This window comes from Gekko japonicus, unplaced genomic scaffold (genome assembly GCF_001447785.1).
Source record: "Gekko japonicus isolate JY-2015 unplaced genomic scaffold, Gekko_japonicus_V1.1 scaffold1533, whole genome shotgun sequence".
NCBI lineage: Eukaryota > Metazoa > Chordata > Lepidosauria > Squamata > Gekkonidae > Gekko > Gekko japonicus.
In genome coordinates this window covers 23,404-42,226 of record NW_015163649.1, presented here as the reverse complement: position 1 = coordinate 42,226, position 18,823 = coordinate 23,404, and the positions used below count along the sequence as shown (strand labels likewise).

Here is an 18,823-nt window from a genome sequence, read left to right as displayed (position 1 = left end):
AGCATCTGCTTGTGCTGTCTGGAGAGGAGGTTGAATCCCTGTGGCCGTATTCCTATGCCCGTCTCTTTTCCTGCGGTCTTAGTGCTCAGGCCATGTGCAGTTCAGCTCCAGGAAACTGTCCAGCAAACCCTGCAGGTTCTCAGCTCCGTTTGTTCCTGCCTGTTTTGCCTTCCTTCCCAGGCCCAGCAGCTGGGTCTCCTCAGTGATGGCTAGCTGTTTTGCACATGCTCTTCCTTGCCGAGGGCCAGGTGGCCGTCCCGTGTGTTACGCCATCGTCTCCCTTAAATCCCTCGTATCAGAGGCTTATGGCTGCAACCTACTGTAGAGTAATTGTTTTTTACTCTTTAAAATAAACTTCTTGACCTCCCCAGCCCTGCTCCCCCACCCCATTTCCCTGTCTGTTAATCAACAAGTGTTTAAAAACCTGGCAAAGTTTGAGTCCGGTGGCACCTTTAAGACCAGCAAAGTTTTATTCAAGGCATAACGTTTCATGTGCATGCACACTCCTTCAGATACAGTGAAACAAGACCTCCTCAACCATTGCATATAGGTGGGGGAGGTGTTAGTTGCCTGGAAGAGTCAAGTGCATAAGTAATTGGGTGATTATAGCTGAGACTGGATTCAAGCAGTTGGTAAGATACGTGAATAGCAGATAGCACAATAGCAAACAATACATGTCAGGAGGGAGATACCAACCCCCTCCTGACTATGCAGGAGCCCACCCTGTCAGCTCTCGCCAGAAGGGAGCCACTGGTCCGAGACCATTCCCAGGGGGACCCGGGGTACTGGCGCCACAGCCACAGAGGGGTGAAATACCTACGAAGGGAGGGGGCCGAGGCCGCGGTAATCACTGGGCCAGCCGTCAGGACCACGATCAATGGAAGACGGGATGGCAAGTCAACAACCGAGACCAGTTTCCCTTGGAGCTCTGGCTGGTGGCTCGGTTGCTTTAAGAAGTGGGTGGTGGGGAAGAACAGGTGCGAAGGCTGAACAAATAAAGGAGAAAGTCAGGTGAAACCAGGGAGGAATGAGATGGAAGAGTGGTACGAGAAAAGACAGAGAGGAGTGGTAAAGTCCACTCGAACTTGTCTATCGACTCCCCATCGTTGTGAGTGAGTGCCGTTAACTCTATCACGACAATTCTGAGGTGAACCCACACTCTTGAGCTTCAGCCAACGCATCCTGGATCCTATCCATCGCTCACTCGACCCCTCCCTGCAACCCGGGCGTGACAATACAATTAAGCCTAATCAGATTTATATATTGTCACATGTGTGATCTGTTCATCTATTCACTGATCTTACCAGCTGCTTTAATCCAATCTCAGCTATAATCGCCCAGTTACTTATGCATTCTGGCAACTAGCACCCCCCCACACCTGTATGTAATGGTTGAGGAGGTATCTGAAGGAGTGTGCATGTATGTGAACGCTTATACTTTGAATAAAACTTGATTGGTCTTAAAGGTGCCCCTGGACTCAGACTTTGTTCCGCTGCTTTGGACCAACACGGCTGCCTACCTGATTCTAAAAACCTGACACTCTGTGAAAAATGGCCTTTTCTCATTAAGATAGAGCTGGAAGGGTTCCCAAGGGTCATCTAGTCCAACCCACTGCACAGTGCAGGACGTTCAGTGCTACCCCCACTCCCCCAGTGACCCCTGCTCCCCCCCTCCCACAGAGAGGTGTTTTAAATATTTCTGTCCATCTTTTCCATATAAAATACCAAAGGTGGCTTACAAATAGTTAAAACTGTATAAGGTGCTACTAAGTATGTCAATAGGAGCTGCGGTGGCTCAAGTGGTTAAGACGCTGAACTGCAGGCTGTGGAAGGTCGGTCGTTCAGCAGTTCAAGACCCGAGTGTGCCGCATGACAGAGTGAGCGCCCATCTCTGGCCCCAGCTCCTGCCAGCCTAGCAGTTCGAAAGCAAGAAATTGCAGGTAGATAAATAGGTACCACTTTGGTGGGAAGGTCACAGCGTTCCGTGCGCCTTGGTGTTTAGTCATGCCAGCCACATGACCACGGAAACATCTTCGGACAGCGCTGGCTCTTCGGCTTTGAAACGGAGATGAGCACTGCAACCCTAGAGCCGGATTCGACTGGCTTTCGAGCAAGGGAACCTTTACCTTTAAGTATGTCAATAAAACAGCATTCGTTTTAAAGTGGAGCTCAGACTGCAAAAGAAGCAGAGGATAAAAAGCATAAATGCAACTAACCCATAAAACTCCGAACAAGAACAGCAAAAACTAGTAACGCTATCAGAAGTCCCCCAGACGTAACAAGGGAGAAAAAGCCGACAGTGGTGCATCCGTGGGGGAAGTTATGTTGGAATCACATGGCTGGCTTAGTCTGTTCTCCCTTCTTCCCCCCCCCCCACCCCGATCCTGGTGTGTCCGCGTGTGAAGGTCGTTGCAGCAGCAGTCTTTGCTGGTCCCGTACATGCTGTGTAGGAACCTCCCTTTCGGCTTCATCCAGGAGCTAGTGAGAACTACCCATCAGGATGAAGAGGTGTTCAGGCAGGTAAGCAATTCTGTTTTTTTAAAGAGCCTTTCCCAGCAGGTTGGGGGGGGGGGGTCCAAGGCAGCTCATGCCATGCCTGTGTCTTTTCACCCACAGCGGAACTTGCTTTTGGTTCCTTCACTTAGCTCACAGTTTCTCCTGAAAATTTCTTTGTTTAATACTTCAGTATGGGTTATCACCCTTTCTGTGGCAAACAGTACAAGTAAGCCTAATCAGAAGTTACATATCGTCACATGTCACAATTATAAGACAGTTGAAGGGAGATGGCCAAGCCTTTTTTTTTTAACGTACTAGACCACAAATCTGGTTCCCAATATTCTCTTATCTCACTATGCACGATATTCTACCTGCAAACTTACATTATCACAAATGGCTAACGTTATGAAACAGTATTACCAAGGTTTGTCGAGTAGAGACGATATGTGTAATCCTTACCCCCTTAACTCTGTGGACTAATACACTTCTGTCTTTATAGAAGGTCCTTCTGTTAAAATGTTACGGTTTGCAATATTTATTGACTTAATTTATGATTGTTATTGAGTTGCACTCTCATGATGATGTATCTTTGTTATTGGCGATAGTATGGCTTAATCTGTTTTGGAAATAATAATAATAATAATAATAATAATAATAATAATGACAACAACAACAACAACAACAAATGAATTTATAAGACCAATTGCCAACCCAAGAAAACCACTAATCATTATGGCAAACTCTGTTGGGGACGGATTCAAATATTACAGACCCTCCTTCCTGTTTATGTTTTAGTTGCTGCGTGTATCATTTTTAAAGTTGGGTTTTAATGTCTTTTAAATTGCTTGCCTGATTCAGGGCCCTAATTGGGTAAAAAGGTGGGATACAAAATCTCTCCTGTGACTGCAGTCAAGTAAGCAGTCAATCAACGATATGGGTCAGCTCACTGGCATGCCAAGGGCATTGGGGCAAAGGAAACAGTTGCAGGTCATATTTGAAAATGCCGGCATCTGCTTTGAGGTCCGGGCAGTTTGAGAAGCAAGGATGCCCCCAATAAAAAAACAGCAATAGGTTTTTGTCTAAAATTAACACCAGGAGGAGGAGGAGATTGGATTTATACCCCCACCCTTCACTGCCCAAAGGTGTCTCAGAGCGGCTTGTAAACTCCTTTTCCCTTCCCCTCCACACAACAGACACCCTGTGAGGGAGCTGGGGCCGAGAGAGCTCTGACACAAACTGCTCTTTTTCAAGAACAGCTCTTGTCAGAACTACGGCTTGCCCAAGGTCACCCAGCCAGGTGCAAGTGGAGGAGTGGGGAATCAAACCCGGTTCTCCCAGATTAGAGAAGGAGAAGAAGAGATTGGATTTATACCCCATGGCCCTTCACTACCCGAAGGTGTCTCAGAGCGGCTTACAAACTCCTTTCCCTTCCCCTCCCCACAACAGACAGACACCCTGTGAGGGAGGTGGGGCCGAGAGAGCTCTGACAGGAACTGCTCTTTCAGGAACAGCTGTGCCGGAGCTTGTGACTGACCCAAGGTCACCCAGCCAGGTGCAAGTGGAGGAGTGGGGAATCCAACCCGGTTCTCCCAGATTAGAGTCCGCGCACTTCACCACGACACCAAACTGGCCCTAACTACACCAACCAGACACTCAAAACCTTGACAAAATGATAATAATAGGAATCGTCTGCCTAGGGAGGTGGTGAGCTCCCCCTCACTGGCCATCTTTAAGCAGCGGCTGGAATGCTCTCTCGGCTGATCCTGCATTGAGCGGGGGTTGGACTAGATGGCCTCTATGGCCCCTTCCAACTCTGTGGTTCCGTGATTCTCTCTTGAGCCTTTTTGACTCACGCCTGACCAAAGGAATCCTAACTTCTACAAAGTCATGCTACTGCATTAAGGATATCAGCCATTCTGGTCCTAACCAGCTGATACATGAAAGAATGTGGTTGTTGTTCTTTTCATTTCTTTAAACAGATATTTATCCCCATTTTACAAGGCCTGGCTGTGGCTTCGAACGAGTGTTCCCTGGATAGCGATAATTTTAAGTATCCCCTTATGGTAAGTTACAGTCCTTGCCTTTTTCCTTTTCCTGCCTCTGTTTCAGATGCTGACAGTCTGTGCGGTCTTGAAGTTCTCTCTGTGAGGTGGTCCTCCTGGGCCAAGGCTGTGCCACGTCCGACGGCCGCTTGATTAAATGCATGCAAAGCCATCTCCTGCATGTTGAACAATAGGCATATCGGGGGCAGGCTAGAGCAGAGTTCTTTTAACACGGAGATGGTTTCGGAGGGTAGCTGTGTCAGTCTGCAGTTGAACAACTAGGGTTAGGTCCAGTCGCACCTCAGAGACCAAGGTTAGGGTTACTAGGGTTAGGGTTAGGATTGTTAGGGTTAGGGTTATTGGGGTTAGGGTTTTTAGGGTTAGCATTGAGGAAGAAGAAGAGATTGGATTTATACCCCGCCTTTCACTCGGAGTCTCAGCACGCCTTACGAACTCCTTCCCCTCCCCATAACAGACACCCTGTGAGGTAGGTGAGGCTGAGTGAGCTCTCTGGAGGACTGCCCTTGAGAGAACAGCTCTGAAAGGACTTGTGACTGACCCAAGGTCACCCAGCAGCTGCAAGTGGAGGTGTGGAGAATCGAACCCGGTTCTCCCAGATTAGAGTCCGCACTCTTAACCACTACACCAAACTGGCTTCTCTTATGTTCTTATAACAACTGGGGGGGGGCTAGCAAAGCATTTATGGGAGTGGGCCCCTCAACAGTCCGAAGTGGCAGAACCCAAGTGCTGATTTAACCACTGCATGGAGAGCTAGGCCGAGTTCACACAGGGGTCAGGAAGCAGAGCATAAAGAAGGTAGAAGTGTTTGGGGTAGAATCTTAAATTTCTGCTGCAGGTAATGATGGGGTTTTGAAAACCTGAGCCTGTGTTTTCAGGCAAAGTCACCAAGCTGTGCTTTCAAATGAAAGGAAATCCCTCTGATTCTAGGTGCTCGTTTGTTACAGGAACATGGATGGGTTTGGGTCCTCTACCCTGCTCCCCGTCAGTAGAACAGTAGCTTTGCAGAGCATTAGCCAAAGGAGATTCCTCTGTTGACCGACTGTGGTGGCCACAACTTAAGCAAGGAGCGAGAGCCCGCTTTCCACAGGCCCTTCTTTTGTGGATCCTCTTCTGTCGTTCTTTCCCACACATTGCAGGAGTTGGGGCATTTAGATAAGGATCTCTTGTTCCCTGCGCTCGGCATGCATCTGACTTTCTGCTCCTCGTCGGAAGACAAAGGGCTTGGTGTGCAGCGGACAGTAGCTCCATTGACTTCCATCTCTTGGTCTTGAAGGGCCTTTGGAGCTTGCTGGCTGCTTTGCCGGGTGCCCTGCCGGCTTATGAGATGTAGTGTGCGCTCTTCTGAGCGGTCCTTTATGGTTTGGGATGAGCAGAGGGGGAAGCAGGCGGAGACGCGCTAAAAGGTGGAATCGGCAGAGGGTTTGCCCCAAGCAGGCTGGAGAGCTGCGGATGAAGGAAATGCCGAGTCTGCTTTCTAAGGAGCCTGCCTTGACTGGAATTCCTTTGTAGGGTGCTGAACAAGGCAGGCTCCTGTCTTCTGCCTCACAGTTTGGGTTGGCACCAATGTTCCCTCTAAGCTGTGGGGTCTTGTGAGCAAGAATTCTACTTTGTGAGCTACTGGCAATTAAAGTTGTGAGCGAGTGATTTGGCCACTGCATAAATTAGTTTGCTCTGGAGCCATCCTTTCTGAGCCAAGACAAAAATGTGTGAGCCGGAGGCTAAAAAACTGTGATCTGGCTCACACTAACTCAGCTTAGAGGGAACACTGGTTGGCACCCTGGGCTGCCAAGAGGACAGGTGCCAACAGGCAAATTTCTGGGGGTTGTCCAAGGTAGTGTCATGACTTGCTTTCGTGCAGTGTTTGGGTGAGGGTCAAGAGCAGTGGTAAGAACATAAGAGAAGCCAATGTTGGATCAGGCCAATGGCCCATCCAGTCCAACACTCTGTCCCACAGTAGCCAAAAATACCAGGTGCCATCAGGAGGTCCAGCAGTGGGGCCAGGACACTAAAAGCTCTCTCCCACTGTTGCCCCCCCCCGGCACCAAGAATACAGTGCATCACTTGCCCCAGCCTGAGAGTTCCCGTTTATACCTTGTGGCTAATAGTCACAGATGAACCTCTGCTCCATATGCTTATCTAATTCCCTCTTGAAGCCGTCCATGTTTGTAGCCGCCACCCCCTCCTGTGGCAGTGAATTCCATGTGTTAATCACCCTTTGGGTGAAGAAGGACTTCCTTTTATCCGTTCCAACCCGACTGCTCAGCAATTTCATTGAGTGCCCACGGGTTCTTGTATTGTGAGTACTTCTTTCTCTACCTGCTCTCTCCCATGCATAATCTACCTGCTCTCTCCCATGCATAGTCATGTCACCCCTCAGCCGTGGTAGGCAACCCTTGGCAACCTGTGTTGAATAGTGACTCTCCAGACCATACTGCTCGGTACACAGGGCCAGTTCCGCCCCTTCTTGAAGTGCTGGCAGTGCTGCTGGGGTTCACTTTGACCTCTGTCTGATCGAGTGTGACCCTCGTGTGTCTCTCCCTCCTTCTTTGTTTCCTGGCACACCAGCATCTTCACAGGTAGATGCTGCTGTTCGTTCAGCGCACAGGCTGGAATAGGTTGCCTGCCCCTATCCAGGAACAAGTCTGGGGTCTTCTGACGGCTCTTCTGATTTCTGTCGGCACCCTGTCCTGTTAGCCTTTTGCTTATGTGCCAGACTTAAATGGGGGAACTGCCCTGTGGTATGGCAGAGGCCCTGGGTGCAGGGCTGGAGAGTGTGTGCAGCAGGGAGTCTCAGGTGGTTTGCTGGAGCCAGGAGCATTGCAGGTGGAAGGCCTGCTCTCTTGCCCAGGTAGGAGAAGGAGGACTAGTTCCTTGCAATAAGATCAGACCTGACTAATCCAGAGGCTTTGTGGTGCCGGCCTATCACATGGGTTGCTGTTGTATACTCCTGTTCCCTTCTGTACCTGGCAAGGGCATTGAGGCCCAACCGCACACTGGCCCAGGTAGCTCCCTGGGTTTTGTCCTGGGCTGTCCAGTCCCCGATTTAAACCATGATATCTCTGCCTGGCTTCTCCAGCGCCTGCAGCTTTTAAAGGGGCAGGCAGCTGCCTGTAGGCCCAAAGGCAGCCAAAGCTCCTAAGAGGAATCTTCAAACTCTCCACCCAACAAGTGGATCTTTCCATTAGTTAGCCCAGCAGTGGCGCGGAAATACGTCTACATGAATTGTCATTCTCGTTTCTATCTAGGCATTAGGTGAATTATGTGAAATCAAGTTTGGGAAATCGCATCCCGTGTGCAGCTTGGTAAGTGAAATCTGCGTTGCATATCTGGGGCCAAGCCAGCTCGCTCTCTGGAATCACGCCAGGCGTGCAGCACTCACGTCTGTGGGGCTCTGGCTAGTGTCCCAGTCATCCCTTTCAGCCGCTCTCCTCTCTCTGCAGGTTGTGTCCCTGCCTTTATGGCTACCGAAGTCTCTGAGCCCTGGGACGGGACGGGAGCTCCAAAGACTCTCTTACCTTGGGGCTTTCTTCAGTCTGTCTGTCTTTGCGGAAGATGACGTAAGTGTGTATGAGTTGCCTTTCACCTGGCCACAGGACAACTTCCAGTGGAAGTGAGACGTTTGCATCACTCACCCGTCTCTCTTTCCATTCCTTGCAGCCGAGAGTAGTCGAGAAATATTTCTCCGGGCCCGCCATCACCCTGGAAAACACCCGGGTGGTTAGCCAGTCTTTACAGCACTACTTGGAGTCTGCAAGGGTATGTCTTGGTGAAGTGGAGTCACCCCTTTGCTGCGGGACTGAGTAGTGTGTTCACAAAATGCAATCCCCCGTGTCTTCAGAATGCTGGGATGGGGCCGATTGGGAAAGGGGGAACCGAGGATGAGCGTAGTGAGGCTTTGCCAAGGGTCGCTTTAGGGCAGGGGTGGCCAGATTGCGGCTCGGGGGCCACATGCGGCTCTCTCATGCATAGTGCGTGGCTCCCAGCAGGGCGGCTGGGGAAGCGGAGGGGAGGCGTGCCCTCTCCAACCAGTCTTCCCTTCCCCAGCCAGCGTTCCCGTCCCTGGGTAGGCTCGAAATGGGGGTGGGAGTAGAGAAAGCAAGCAACTAACTTTAAATGCATTCTCCAAGCACACACACACCCCCCCCGGCTGTCTTGGTGAAAGCATCGCTTTAAATATCATTATCCGCATCTGTTTTGACCCCTTTTGTTTTCGTTTCCAGCAATGTTATTTAATGTCAACGTTAATGAAAAGCAAATTTGCCTATTTGCCCAATAAAAACGTGTGTAATATTTGTTCACATCTTGCGGCTCTCGGGCATCTGATGTTTCTTCTATGTGGCTCTCACATTAAGCAAGTTTGGCCGCCCCTGCTTTAGTGGGACCTGGTAAGTGGCGGTGCTCAGTGATGGCCTTTCCCCCTTTGTACTGTTTTCAGCAAGAGCTGTTCAAGACCCTCCACAGCGTTTTGCTCAACGGAGAGACCCGGGAGGCAGCTCTCAGCTACATGGCAGCCATGGTCAATGCCAACATGAAGAAAGCTCAGATGCAGGTGAAGTGCCCGCCGGTGCTCGGCTGCTGTTAATGCGTGCTTCCCTGTTCTGCCCCTCCGGTTGGTTTTGGTGTTCCTTTGCTAAGCTTGCCTCCCCTGTTGCTGTGAACCTTTCTCTGTTCATCAGTTTCCTGCCAACTTCAAGCTTGTAGTCCTTGGTTTTAAATTGCCACTGTAATGATTCCTTGTTTTTGTGTGTATGTGTCTCTTTAAAGTTTGGTTGCATGGCTGTGGTAGGTAGACTAGAGTGGTTGAGAGATGCAAGTGTGGTATGATTGGTGGTTGACAGAGAGGGGGAGGGGGTTTGGAAGGGAATCTGGGGGGAGGTTTTGTGCGTCAGTCAGGAGTTGCAGTTACAAGTTGACAGTTGAAGTTAGACAAGCAGTTCAGTTATAAGCTGACAGCTGAGGTAGTTTAGTGAGACAGAGAAGGAAAGCTGAGTGTATAGGGAAAAGTAAATGAAAGTTTAATTGAAGACAAGTTATAGGAAATTGTGTGATACCAAAGCAATTGTTCATCATTTATACATTACTAGTTACATTGTACAACCCTCTTATTTAGTAGTTATTTCAATAAATCCTCTTTCATCCAAGTTTATACCAGCTCTGAATGAAATACTTCCCAGGACCACATAGATCCCTGTAAACCTTGAACTCGGTCTACCAAATAAAGAAGAGCAATAGTAAAAGCATAAAGGTTTGGAAATCCTTAAAATTTCCTGGTGGCAGCCTTATATACCCAGTAAAACAAAATAAAGAACAGTTTTAAAGTGAAACCAGACCTCCAGAATAAGGAGGTCGTCACAGCCACCTTCTGCGTCTCAGAGGCGTCTTCCCTTGTTTCATCTGTTGCGTTCAAACTGTGTGCTGTTGATGCTCCCCCTGGTTTGTCTTCCGGGTCCAAAGCTATTTTCTCACCTTCAAGGAAGCCACTTTCCTCCTCCTCTTAAGACCTTTTCTTCCGTGCCCTTAGCCCCCTCCTTCCCTACCCCTCCACCCCCATCAGACTCCCGGAAGGGGAGGAGGGCGGGCAAAAAAGGAAGCAGGCATTTATTTCACTAGCAGTGGAAAAGGGAAGGTGAAGAGCCCAGATGGCCAAAACTTGTGGCCTGTAAACGGGGTGACCTTGGAGCACCTGCTGGATGGCCTTGGGCAAGCCATAGTTCTGTCAGAGCTGTTCTTGAAAAAGAGCAGTTTCTGTCAGAGCTCTCTCAGCCCCACCTACCTCACAGGGTGTCTGTTGTGGGGAGGGGAAGGGAAAGGAGTTTGTAAGCCGCTCTGAGACACCTTCGGTTAGTGAAGGGCGGGGTATAAATCCAATCTCTTCTTCTCTTCTGCAATCGAAGCTTTTGCACTGTTGGCAAACAGCCACAGGCACAATCCAGGCAGAGCCGAACACTGTGAAATCCTTCTGGCTTCAGTGGGAGAGTCGAATGACCTTTAGTACTTTACGTTGAAATCAAAAAGTGGGTCTGGATCTTCGGGTTGCATTTGACTGTAGGCCTCTGGCTAGGGGCTGCCTTCTTTGTCACGTGCAAGGCACTTCACCGCTTGTGGTTGCCAAATAATTTTGTGGCGCTGGCAGTGAGTGCTGGAGCCAGGCTTCCCAAGTACTTACCGTGATTCGGCGGGGGACGAAGACGTCTTCACAGGATCATTCTTGCGGGGACAACCGACGTGCCGCACCATGCCATCGCCAGGAAGTGACGCCGGGCGACACTCTGGCAATGGGGCCAGAAACTCAATGGTACCATCGAGTTTTCAGCCCCATTGCCAGAGCATCGCCCAGTGTCATTTCCTGGCGACGGCATGGTGCATTACAAGGAGAAATGTTCCGGCCGGGGAGCATGTGTCCCCCGCCGAATTGCGGTAAGTACTTGGCAACCCTAGCTGGAGCTGTGGCTTGCCAGTAGCAAACTGGTTTTTGGTAACATTGGCCCGCCTTTCTCTGGCTTGCAGACGGATGACCGCCTGGTGTCTACGGATGGCTTCATGCTCAACTTCCTGTGGGTGCTGCAGCAGCTCAGCACGAAGATCAAGCTTGAGACGGTCGACCCCTCCTACATCTTCCATCCCCGGTGTCGTATTGTCCTCCCAACCGACGAGACACGTGTGAAAGCAACCATGGAAGATGTCACCAGCTGGATGGTGGAGCTGTGTGAGTGCCACGTGCGCATCTTGCCACCCATGGTCGTCTCCACCATCTCATGTGTTGGAAATGTGCAAACGAGAATCTGTGGTTTGGCTTTGGAGAGCCATATTTGGGGCTGTGGGTTCTCCAAGGTAACCCCAGCCTTAGTCCAGCTGGAGTGAAGTTTTGAAGCATCATGCCAATTAAGAACATTTGCATATGTTGCCATCTTCAGAGTAAGTCATATTGATCAGGGAGGAACAAAAGCTCTGCAGAGTATCAGAGCCGGAGAGGAAATCTTGCTTAGTGCACCCTCTGGCACTTGAGATTTCACCAAGTGTTGCATCTGTGTATGCTTTCAATGCATTTGCAATCTTAGCATCTAGAAACTTGGTTTTTACACGGAGGGGAAGATTATGTGACTTACATTAAACCCAGTAGCACCTCCTGTAACTGGCAGCGGATCTCCAAGGCCCAGAACAGAGGAAGGATGGTACTGGCTTTAGGGGCAGCCATGCTGTCTCACCCAGGAGGAGACCGCTTCATCTATCTAATGAGGATCAGCCGTAGATGCTTTGGATGCAGAATCAGTCCTTAGCATGGCCAGGATGTAGGGTAACAAGTGTCCTTGGGAAAGACCGTTCTTTGTATGAGCCTCTGGAGAGCCGTTGGAAATACTGCGGGAGTTAGACCAGTGGTCCGATGCGCTATAAGGCAGCTTCCTGTGCTCACCGAGGGCCACAGGTGTGCGTTTTGTGTAACATCCCAGGTTCAGCCTCCATCTGGAAAAGGGATCTTTGGCGAGGCTGGTGCCGGGCAGAGCAATGAAGTGGGCCAGATTTCACGCTGCCGGGCAGCTTTGTGTGTCACATGCCCACTTGCCCCAGTAGTGATTCCCTGCTGGCCATTTCCATGATCTGCTGTTCATCCTGCAAAGATGTTAATGGATGTGATGCACCAGTGCTTTGTGACTTACAGGCGCTGGATGTGCTGGACCCTAGCAAACACCTTGTACCAGATGAGACATGATAACAGCTGTTCTCAGGGCCGGCCCGAGAAGTTTCTGTGCTCTAGGCGAGGCTAGCTTGTGGCGCCTGCACCCCCCCTAGGCAAGCCCCCCCCCCCAGTAGCTTCCAAGGCGCCGGGTCTCCCAGCAGGGAGCTCAGCATGGGCGGCTGAGGGTCTCAGAGAGGTCTCCGTGTGCGCTCCCCTCGGGCTCCAGGGTACTACAGCGCCCGGGAGGCAGCACTCGTCCTCCTGCTGCGCTGCATGAGTGATGGGCAAATTCATCCCTCCTTCCCTTCCTGCCTCTCTCGCTACCCAGTGGTAGTTCATGCAGGGCGGGGAAGCCGCTTGAGAGGCAGTGCGGAAATGGAGCCGGAGGCCGCGGGAGCTCGTGCTGGGCCAGGTGGCGCAGCAACAGCTGAGAAGGAAACAGCAGGAAGGCGCCAAAAGCATAGTGGGGCTGCGCCTCCCGCCACTGGCCTCCTAAGGGGCGCCCCTTCCTCCTCCTTCTCACGCTGCGCCAGCGGCGACGCTGGAGAAGGCCGGCGATGCACGGGGCGGATGCGCCGGCGCTGGGTTGCTGAACAACTCCAAGCTGGGGAAGAGGCTTCGCTGTGCGCCTGGCTTCCCCGTCCGGCTCCCCCATGATGGCCCCGCGCTCTAGGCGAAAGTCTAGTTCACCTAGTGAGCAAGCCGGCCCTGGCTGTTCTAAAGAAGTGAGGAGTGACTCACGAAAGCTCCTCCCCGGTCACAAATTCTGTTAGTCTTTAAGGTGCTCCTGGACTCCGGCTCTTTTCTACTGCTGCAGACAGACCACCGTGGCGGCCCGTCTTGATCCATCTCGTTTGGTTAAGAGTCCTAAGTACGTCACCCGATTTACCTCTTCTCACTTCTGTTCCTTCCCCCTCTCTCCAGCCAGGGATCAGGCTCTCTTTTCTGAGCCGAAATTCCCCACAGAGTGCTTCTTCCTGACCCTCCACGCCCACCATCTCTCCATCCTACCAAGCTGCCGGCGTTACATCCGTAGACTGAGGGCCATCCGGGAGCTTAACAGGTTAGAAGTTACGCTGTTGATGAACGCATGTGGTGTTCAAGCGAGAAGTTTTGCGCAGTGGTCGAGGAGACACTGAGCTGATAGACTCCGGGTTTCATTATTATTATTATTATTTTGCTAGCCTGTTTAAAAGGTGTGTAGTAAAAGAAGGCAAGGAAGAGAACAGGAAAGGAGTCTTGCGGGCACTTCAGCTAGCTAGCAGACTATCATAAGAACATAAGAGATGCCAATGTTGGATCAGGCCAAAGGCCCATCCAGTCCAACACTCTGTGTCACACAGTGGCCAGAAATACCAGTGCCATCAGGAGGTCCACCAGTGGGGCCAGGACATTAGAAGCCCTCCCACTGTTGACCCGCCCCCCCAAGCACCAAGAAGACAGAGCATCACTTGCCCCAGAGCCCCTATCTATACCTTGTGGCTAATAGCCACTGATGGACCTCTGCTCCATATGCTTATCTAATTCCCTTTTGAAGCCGTCCATGCTTGTAGCCGCCACCACTTCCTGTTCCACTATCGTGACATATGGTTTCATACATTAGAGCCCCCTTCAGGTCTGACGAACTGGGCTGTGGTTCATGAAAGCCAGAGGAAATCTGTTAAGTCTTCAAGGTGGCACGAGGCCCTCTGTCTTCCCAGTTACAGTAACTGCCAGATTGAGAGAGACAAAAGATAAGAACTCTTGGGCACTCCATGAAATTGCTGAGCGGTCGGGTTAGAACGGATAAAGGACGTCCTTCTTCACCCAAAGAGTGATTAACACTTGGAATTCACTGCCACAGGAAGTGGTGGGTGCTACAAGCATGGATGGCTTCAAAAGGGAATTAGATAAGCATATGGAGCAGAGGTCCATCAGTGGCTATTAGCCACAAGGTATAGCTAGGGGCTCTGGGGCAAGTGATGCTCTGTCTTCTTGGTGCTTGGGGGGGGGTGTCAACAGTGGGAGGGCTTCTAATGTCCTGGCCCCACTGGTGGACCTCCTGATGGCACTGGTATTTCTGGCCACTGTGTGACACAGAGTGTTGGACTGGATGGGCCTTTGGCCTGATCCAACATTGGTGTCTCTTATGTTCTTATGTTCTTATTCGAGAATGGAACAAGTCTCTGATAACAGAGGTTCTAAAGTTGTGGGAAGCCACTGCTGGGAATACTCAAGTACATTTAAGAAAGAAGTGGAAAACTAATGCTATGCTGGGAAATAGGGGGGTCACAGGGTCAAAAATACCTGTGACCGTCTCGACCAGAAGGTGCTAGAGAGCAGTTGTTTTTCTTTGCCATGGAACTAACCTTAGCTGCTTATTTAAAGCTTTTGTTTGCTGCATTCTGACCCAACTCAGGGTCCTGATCGATCAGCTGGAGGGCCCTTTAAACCCTGCAAGAGGGGGAGGGAGAGGGATGGCTGCTGGCCACACGCCACTTCTGCTGACCATCTTCCTATTGGGCATGTCCCCTCCTCCTCCTCCTCACCCTCCTCCTCCTCCAGAAACGTCCCCCACTGGGACCTAGGAGAGACCTGGCAAGCAGGGCTCTTTTTGTAGCAGGAACTCCTTTGCATATTAAGCCACACACCCCTAATGTAGCCAATCCTCCAAGAGCTTACAGAGCTCTTCTTACAGGGGCTACTGTAAGCTCTTGGAGGATTGGCTACATTAGGGGTGTGTCGCCTGATATGCAGAGGAGTTCCTGCTACAAAAAGAGCCCTGTAATTAAACTGAACACATGAGCCCCACAACCAGATGCATGTCTCATGAGACTCCTCTTGAGCGAGAGAAAGGGAAGGCTGCCTTTTACCAGTTCCCCAGCCCTGCTGCTCACACCTGCGGAGATGGAGTTTGCTGATGTGTAGTAGAAATACTGGTGATCCAGAGGAGCGCAGCCTGCCACTTGCTTAGCACATCCAGATGGCCGTGGGAGGGGGAGGTGTTCCTGCCAGCTCTCTCGAGTGCTGGGGGCATTGTCTTCTTTGAAAGCCGTGCCAGTGTTCCCAGGAAGCCTGTGGGCCACAAGTAGCGTCGTTGTTCATCTCATGCGAAGGTGGCTCGAGCAATCGCTGGCCATAAGTTGACAAGGGCAAGCTCAGTATGCTCAGAAGGAAGTGGGGGCGTTTTTCAGGATTTTGGCACTAATTTCATTTGACTGTCGACAGAAAACAGCCACAGAAAACCTAAGAGACTGGCAAGAAAAATCAGAGCCTGAAGAGAGTGAATCCTGTGTTCACTAGAAGGCCTGCCAGAAATACAACCACCACGTGCCTCTCCTCCCTGCCATCTTCCAGCTTTCGCCCCACTCTGCTTTCTAGATATGATGTGGCCCTTCTTGAGGGCTGGACCCATTCTGTAGCATTCACAAGAACAAAAATAGATCAGGACTGGGAAATATGGACTCTGCGGTGGCTCAAGTGGTTAAGACACTGAACTGCAGGCTGTGGAAGGTCGGTCGTTCAGCAGTTCGAGACCCGAGTGTGCTGCATGACGGAGTGAGTTCCTGTCTCTGGCCCCAGCTCCTGCCAACCTAGCAGTTCGAAAGCAAGAAATTGCAAGTAGATAAATAGGCACCGCTTCGGTGGGAAGGTAACAGCTTTCCGTGCGCCTTGGTGTTGAGTCATGACCACGGAAACGTCTTCGGACAGTGCTGGCTCTTCGGCTTTGAAACGGAGAGAAGCACCGCAACCCTAGAGTCGGACTCGACTGGCTTTCGAGCAAGGGAAACCTTTACCAAGCCCCCCCCCCCAGCTGCAGGGAAAGCCGTGGGAAGGATGATGGGGAGGGGAGAAGAAGATTCAGGTGTCCGGAAGGGGGGGGGCAGTTGGAGAGGATCGGCATCCTTATGTGCTTGAAGGGCAGCCTGCTGAAGAATGGGATCTGTACAGTCATGTGCATGGAGACAAATATTACTTCAGTGGTTTGTTATTTGAAGGACGGTCCTGAGAGGCGGGAGCCCTGACCTTGGGCATTAGAGAGGAAAAATGATGGTTTTTGTAATATTCCTGTGCTGCTTGCACTCAGAATGGCTAAGCAGGAAAATCTAAAAATAAAGCAGTAAAGTGCATTAAAATGATCAATAACAAACCCTGAGCGCCTGGCTGGCATGCCGAAGGCCCCGGGTTCAATCCCTGGCGTCTCGGCTTCCGGGATCTCAAGTGCTGGGAAGTGACCTTTCTCCACATGAGACCTTGGAGAATTGCGGCGGCCGCCGGTCAGAATAGGCAGCATGGCATTGTATGGCCTGTCATCCAATTCAGTATGAGGCAATCCTGTATGTTCAGTGCAGCGAAGCAGTCATAGACCCACACAGAACAGCCTGCTAAGTCTCATTCAGCTGACTGCTACCTGAGAGCCAGACCAAATGTGAGGGTGGTCCCCGCGTTGCGTCTGGTGGCTGGCCCTCCCGTTTAGTTCGTCTCTGAGACAGTTTTGTATCTCTTACGGAAGCTAGAAGGACATGGGACTCCCAACTCCTTCTCGGGTAGATGATTCGAAAGCACAAGACGGGTCTGCGCCCAGGTATATAAGGAACTCAGAAAGCAAGGCAAATAGACCATACCTCTACTTTTATCAAAAATTGTTTTAAAACTTCGCACACTTTGTGCCTTTGGCTATTTCGTCACATATATAGAAATGTATTTTTGTTCTGTAATGTTATCTTCTCTTATTCTGAAATTAAAAATTACAAATAATTTAAAAAATTGTTTTAAACTGACTTTTTAAATGGCTTAAAAGGTTTGAACAGTAGCTTTACGTCTTCCTTTATATTTTATATAACTTATAAGCTTTTATGTTACTAAGGTTTTTACTGGCTCATAACCAGCTAGGATACTATCAGGAATTTTTCTATTTGTCTTTTAAATTGTTATGTACTGGTCGAAGACTGTAATAGTAGTAGTAGTAGATGATTTAAAAGCGCTGAGGGCCGTAATCGAGAGCACTGTAGTCCTTGCTGCCACCAACCTCTCCTAAAGTTACGAAGCCACCACCGAGGCCCACTCTTCAGATCTCAGCTGGGGGGTGGATTCTGATGAGGAGAGGCACTGTATGGGTCTCAGGTAGTGAAGGCCTTCAAAAGTAACCAGATTAACTGGAGGAGGGCAGATTGCGTCAGTCCCTTTCACTCAAAAGAAGGCATTCTCTGCCAGCTTGAAGTTTCCAAGTTGTCTTCAAGGCCAGCCCTATGTAGCATGTGCTGCAGTAGCCTAGCAGGAACGTCAGCACAGCAAAGTCAGCTTCCTGTAGAAGGAATGAGAGCTTATGCACTGCAGATTGAAAAAGGCACTCCTAGCAAAAGCTCCAGTCTGCTTTTCAGAAAGTTGCTTTGTGATCAAAGGGCATCCCAAAGTTCTCTGCAAAAACAGGGTAAATCGGATTCTTCCATATAAGGGCACACTCTCTCGGGCCATCATCGGCGGGAGTATTAAAACTCTCAGGGTCTTGAAGCTTGCTTTCGTGTGTTTCCTACAGCCCCTGAGGGCTAAAACGTTTTGTTCAAAATGAAGATTGTGCCTGACGGAAGGAGCTAGTTCATTTTTCAGCACCCCTGCTGACCTAGAGGGGAGGAAAAAGGGCCTGGGAAAACCTCATACCTCTATTCACAGCTTTGGGGAGCTTTTATTCTACTGCTTTCTTGGCTTATCCACGCTGAAGGCTTATGCTTTTTAGCCTGATCACGAGGGCTGTTTTTTGGTGCCATTTTTACAGGACGGTGGAGGACCTGAAGAACAACGAGAGTCAATGGAAGGATTCCCCTCTGGCTACGAGGCATCGAGAGATGCTGAAACGCTGCAAAACACAACTCAAGGTCTGTGGCTATTTTTAGGCGATGGATGACCGGTCTTGTGCTCAGCCGTGGCTCCCGAGGGCTTAGGCAGGCAGCCCGCCACGTGCAGGATTTTCACAAATACTTCAGTGTGTCCTGTGTCCTGCATGCATTTGTGTGTGTGTGGAGAGCCACACAGCAGCAGTTCTGTGAATAAAGCCGTTCATGCATCTACCGTACTATTCCTGAACTATGGTTCTCTTGTGACAGCAGCAGTTCTGTGAATAAAGCCGTTCTACTTCATGCATCTACCATACTATTCCTGAACTATTGTTCTCTTGTAGACACAGAGCTAAGGTGCTTATGGGATATCGTCCTGGGGGTTTAGGTGAAGATCGACGCTCCATAACTGGGCTGGGGGTGAAAAAGCGGCAGGGGGTAAGACCTGTCCTCACGAAAGGGTCCAAAACACACACCCCTTTTATTTGAGCCTTGACAATCCGGACTTTATTCACATAAACAGGAAAAAGTTCTGGGCATGCCTGCTGAAAGCAAACTTCAGAGGGCCACGGTAAGGAGAGAGGTAGAATGCTGACAGATGGGGGGCCCCCCTTGTCAGCAGCTTCTTTAAAAAAAAGAGAGAGAGAATTCTGAACGGAAGCCCCATGTGGGGTGGGAGGTTTAGAGCATCCCTGTGGGGAGGCCCACAGTGCAGAAGAACAGGAGAGGGAGCTGGAGGCAGGGCGGAAGCCCAGCTAGTGAGGAGAGTGTGTCTGTGGT

The 18,823-nt window shown here is 50.4% G+C and overlaps 1 protein-coding gene across 1 annotated transcript in view; it reads left to right on the top strand.

The window, feature by feature from the left end:
* The window catches only part of UBE4B (ubiquitination factor E4B), a gene marked incomplete at its 3' end in the record, with an annotated part of 74,469 nt that overhangs the window by 38,252 nt on the left and 17,394 nt on the right, over positions 1-18,823 (top strand). The window contains exons 11-19 of the mRNA XM_015407666.1: positions 2,405-2,519; positions 4,475-4,558; positions 7,804-7,860; positions 7,999-8,115; positions 8,216-8,314; positions 8,994-9,107; positions 11,066-11,264; positions 13,158-13,296; positions 17,986-18,085. Coding sequence (XP_015263152.1) covers positions 2,405-2,519; positions 4,475-4,558; positions 7,804-7,860; positions 7,999-8,115; positions 8,216-8,314; positions 8,994-9,107; positions 11,066-11,264; positions 13,158-13,296; positions 17,986-18,085 — 1,024 coding nt within the window. The remainder of the gene's footprint in view (positions 1-2,404; positions 2,520-4,474; positions 4,559-7,803; positions 7,861-7,998; positions 8,116-8,215; positions 8,315-8,993; positions 9,108-11,065; positions 11,265-13,157; positions 13,297-17,985; positions 18,086-18,823) is intronic.